General features: G+C 52.7%; 1 protein-coding gene across 1 annotated transcript in view; it reads right to left on the minus strand.

Moving 5' to 3' along the window:
• Positions 1 to 3550, minus strand: part of Ttc39c (tetratricopeptide repeat domain 39C) — an 86281-nt gene extending 82731 nt beyond the window's left edge. The window contains exon 1 of the mRNA XM_055625580.1: positions 2786 to 3550. Within this exon, the coding sequence (XP_055481555.1) occupies positions 2786 to 2943 (158 nt within the window). The 5' untranslated portion in view covers positions 2944 to 3550. The remainder of the gene's footprint in view (positions 1 to 2785) is intronic.
• Positions 3551 to 3923: the final 373 nt, after the last annotated feature.

Raw genomic sequence — 3923 nt, forward strand, 5'->3', positions numbered from 1 at the left:
TATATATATATATATATATATATATATATATATATATATATATATATGAGCTATCTGCATAAAAGGGCATTCTGTCTTGTTCTGAAATAGTGGGGAGGGCAACAAGCAGCAAGATTAGCTACCTTTCACTGTATGCATACATGGTGTCAGGATCCCAATTCTTGTTAATGCTGGGGGGGAGGGGGACTTGTGTATCCCAGGATGGTCTCACGCTCACTATGTAAGTGAAAATAATCTCAAGCCTCTGACCCTGATCCCCCTTCCTGTAGTCCAGAATGCTCAAATTATATGCCTGCACCATGATGCCCGGCTTACGTGGTACTAGGAACTGAATCCAGGCCTTCATGCACAGCGGGTAGGAACTCAGCCAGCTGAGCTACACTGCTGTCCCCAGCTCTCTCCCAGCCAGGTTTAACAACCACACTGTGCTGTGGGTATCATTACCACCACTTCCGTTTCATAGGCAATGAAGCACTTCTCGAGAAACTGAAACATCAGCATCCACAAAAGGGCAGGGCTAGGACTGGAGCCCCAGTTGCTGGAGGCCAGTTTCTGCCCATCCTATGTGACTGTGCTCCCCAACACATGGCTAAGAAGCAGCACAAGTTGGACGTGGGAGGAATGCAAGGTCTTTCCGCATCCCAGCACAGCAGATGGAGTGAGGGAAAGCTGACAGGATAATGCTATCAGTCATCCTGTCTTCTCTCCCTCCATCCTGACCAAAGCTTTGTAACCGTGCTGGAAAATAAGGCCCTAGGCAGACTACAAACATCTAAGCAATTTAGCAATGGAGGGAGAATGGTGAAATGGAAGTCTCTGATTTAGAATGGTGGTGATGTGCCCAGTCAATGCTGAGAAAGAGTCTCAGTCCCTGGCTACCATAGAACAGTGACAGTGTATGAAGGAATGTGGCTGGTACCTGGGCTTGACAAGAAACAGGTACTACAATATTTCTTTTTCCTCCCTTATTCTCAGTTCCCATTGGAAAACACAGCAGACAGCTCACGGCTACACACTGCCTGGTTTCCCTCCCTACAGAAAAAAATCCCATTCATGACGCCTCTCCATGCTCTGTGGAGAGCACCAACCTTTCATCTGCCCTCTGCTGACATGAAGCTGGACAGTGGTTCTCAACCCTCCTAATGCTGGGACCCTTTAATGCAGTTCCTCACGTTGTGTTGACCCCAACCGTAAAATTATTTCCATTGCTACTTCATGACTGTAACTTTGCTACGGTTAGGAATCATAACGTAAAATTTTTGGAGATAAAAGTTTATCAGAGGAGTTGTGACCCACAGGTTGAGGACCACTGGGCTAGGTAAAAAAAGTTTCCTGTGTTCAATGTGCCGTAACACTACCACTTGATCTATATAGTGAGTTCCAGCAAAAACCACACAGTGAGGCCCTGTCTCAAAAAAAATTTCAGTTAAAACAAACCTACAAGCAAGCAATAATAAAGAATTAATAACTTTTAAAAACCCTCCATCAAAGCCTTTGATGAAGTTCAAATCAAACTAGTAGTGTGTGTGCATACATTCGTGTGTGTGTGTGTGTGTGTGTGTGTGTGTGTGTGTGTGTGTGTGTGTTAAATAAGGCAGTCTGAGTAAGTTCTTATTTTCAGGCCCATAAGAAGAAGCTGACTTAAAAGTAACCCTGCTGTAGAGCCAAGGTGTGGGGTACAAGCCTGTAATCTTACCTAGGACTGGGGAGGCTGAGATACAAGGATCGAGGCTGGCCTGAGCTACACTGTATGTCTCAAAAACAAAACAACAAAGTAAACCAGATTTAGTGAAAAGTTCCCAGTTGTAAGATACTTGCTTTGCTGTAGGAGTCCTCGGCTGGGTGCAAACTGCCATTCTTTGAAGTCTAAGCATTACTCATTTCCTAACACTTTCTTCAGAACTACACTGCAATCCGCTCACATCAACCTAAACTACAGGCTTCAAGAAACTACTAAGTGCTCGCCCTTAAACATGTTCAGGACAGCTTCTAGGACCGCTTGTCCGCACTCACTGGGCAAACCAGCTCGCTCCCAAGGAAACCCAGGCTCCTTCCACCGCAGCAAGACGGCTAGGCTGAGTTAATATTTTCAAAGACAAACAAAAATTAACGGAACACACCTGTTTCCCCTTCCATTCTTCCGTATTTAAAAAAAAAAAATCCCTCTATTTTCTTCTTACTAGAGCAATTCTTAACAAATAGGCTCTCTTAAAAAGCATCAGGAACTCATTTCCAAGACTGGGGTTTTAGAAGGAGAGGAAGATCAGAGTTTGGGCTGAAATGTTTAAGTTCCTGTACAGAGCGACAATTACACTACAGTGTCTCGAAGTAACAAAAGCACGGGGAATGCCGAGGGATACAAAGCCGAGCGCCACACAAGGGCCCAGCAAGGGTTAAGCCGGCTGTGCTCGGGTCACAAAGGCTACCCGAGCAGCGTGCGAGCCGGAGTCCCGACCCTGCAAGCGCCAGGCTCGCTCCTGCCTCTGATGCACCGGTCCCCTGAGCCAGTACGCGGTGGGGAACCAAGCGACAGCTCTCGAGAGCGGCAGAGAAACACTGGGCGCTCCACGGAGGGCAGAAAGTGAGTAGGACTGCAGTCCCGAGGAGGGAAGGGACAGCGCGGAGGGGGATGGGGTGAGGAGGAGGATGGGGCCAAGGCGCCGGGCGCCGGCTGCAGGGGAAGCCCTGGGAGGCTAAGGGGAGCAGGGAAGAGAGCAGCCGCAGGTCGCGAGGGGGGCGCCCGGGGCGCGCAGTGCGGGCGGAGAGCCGGGAGAGCGGTTGTCACCTGTATTGTTTGAAAAGCTGATCCGACTCCCTGAAGCCGTTGTTGAGCAGCATGTTGATGCCAGCCAGGGCCAGCTCCGCGTCCTGCAGGGGCGCCGCCGCCGCCGCCTCCGAATCGTCGTCCCTCCGCCGCGGCCGCTGCTGCTCCGAGCCGGCCATGGGCGCGCGAGGCCCCGCGCGGGCCGAGGCGAGGTGCGGGAGGCGGCTGCAGCGGCCCGCGCTCCCCGAGCCCCGCTCCGACCTGCGGGGCGCCGAGCTCAGCAGCCGGCAGGGGGCGGGGAGGGACGCGGAGGCGGAGGCGGAGCCGCCGCCCGGCTGCGGCGCGGGGAACGTGGGCGCCCGGCCGCCCCCACCCGCCGCCCGGGATTACTCAGCAGCCGGCTCGCGGCCACCCCAGCCGTTTCGGATGCCTGCGCCCGCTTCGATCCGACCGGTCCCGAGCCGCCTCCGCTTCCTGCAGCCCCTCCGGGTCCCGGAACCGGCCCCAGAGGCCCCCGGGCTACAGCCCAGGCTGCCGACACCCACGTGAGGCCCCAAGGCCCAGTCCTCCCGGGGTTGGATGAGGCTTGGACGCACTGGAGAGGCGGGAGAGCTTGACTCGGGGTCAGAGAACTCCTGGTCCGCTGCGACAGAGCGCGGCTGGACACCAGGGTGGCTTCTGCTTGGACCACGAATGTCAGAACCCTGGGGAATCCGGCGACAGTGGCCCCCAACTTCGGCCAGACCCGGGCCGCCCACCAGGCCCAAGGCAGCCAATCCCCGAGAAGGTGGGCGGTGGGGGCGTGGCCTCCAGCTCCTGGACCACTTGCTAGGGCCCTCCACCTTTATATACCAGACACAAGGGTCCATATGCCACATAGCTAAATATTTGAAAGTTAAAAAGTAAGCTGTTAAGGTGAGTTCTCTTAGCACCTTGACGACTATACTTCCATGCTAGTGAAACAGAAAAGCTGTGTTGTTTGTTTTTTTTTTTTAAATGTAAGTAAATGTCAGCAAAATACCAAAGGTGATAATTTAATCAGTTAATCTCACTTTTCTGAGGGTGAGCTGGTGGTGTCTGCATGCACCGTTTAGACACGAAAGAGAAATCGGTTTATGGGTTTTAAAAATGTTCTCTCCTTCCTGTTAGCAGTCGTTAA

Source organism: Psammomys obesus, unplaced genomic scaffold, assembly GCF_907164565.1.
Source record: "Psammomys obesus unplaced genomic scaffold, mPsaObe1.curated_primary_1811, whole genome shotgun sequence".
NCBI classification, from domain to species: Eukaryota; Metazoa; Chordata; class Mammalia; order Rodentia; family Muridae; genus Psammomys; species Psammomys obesus.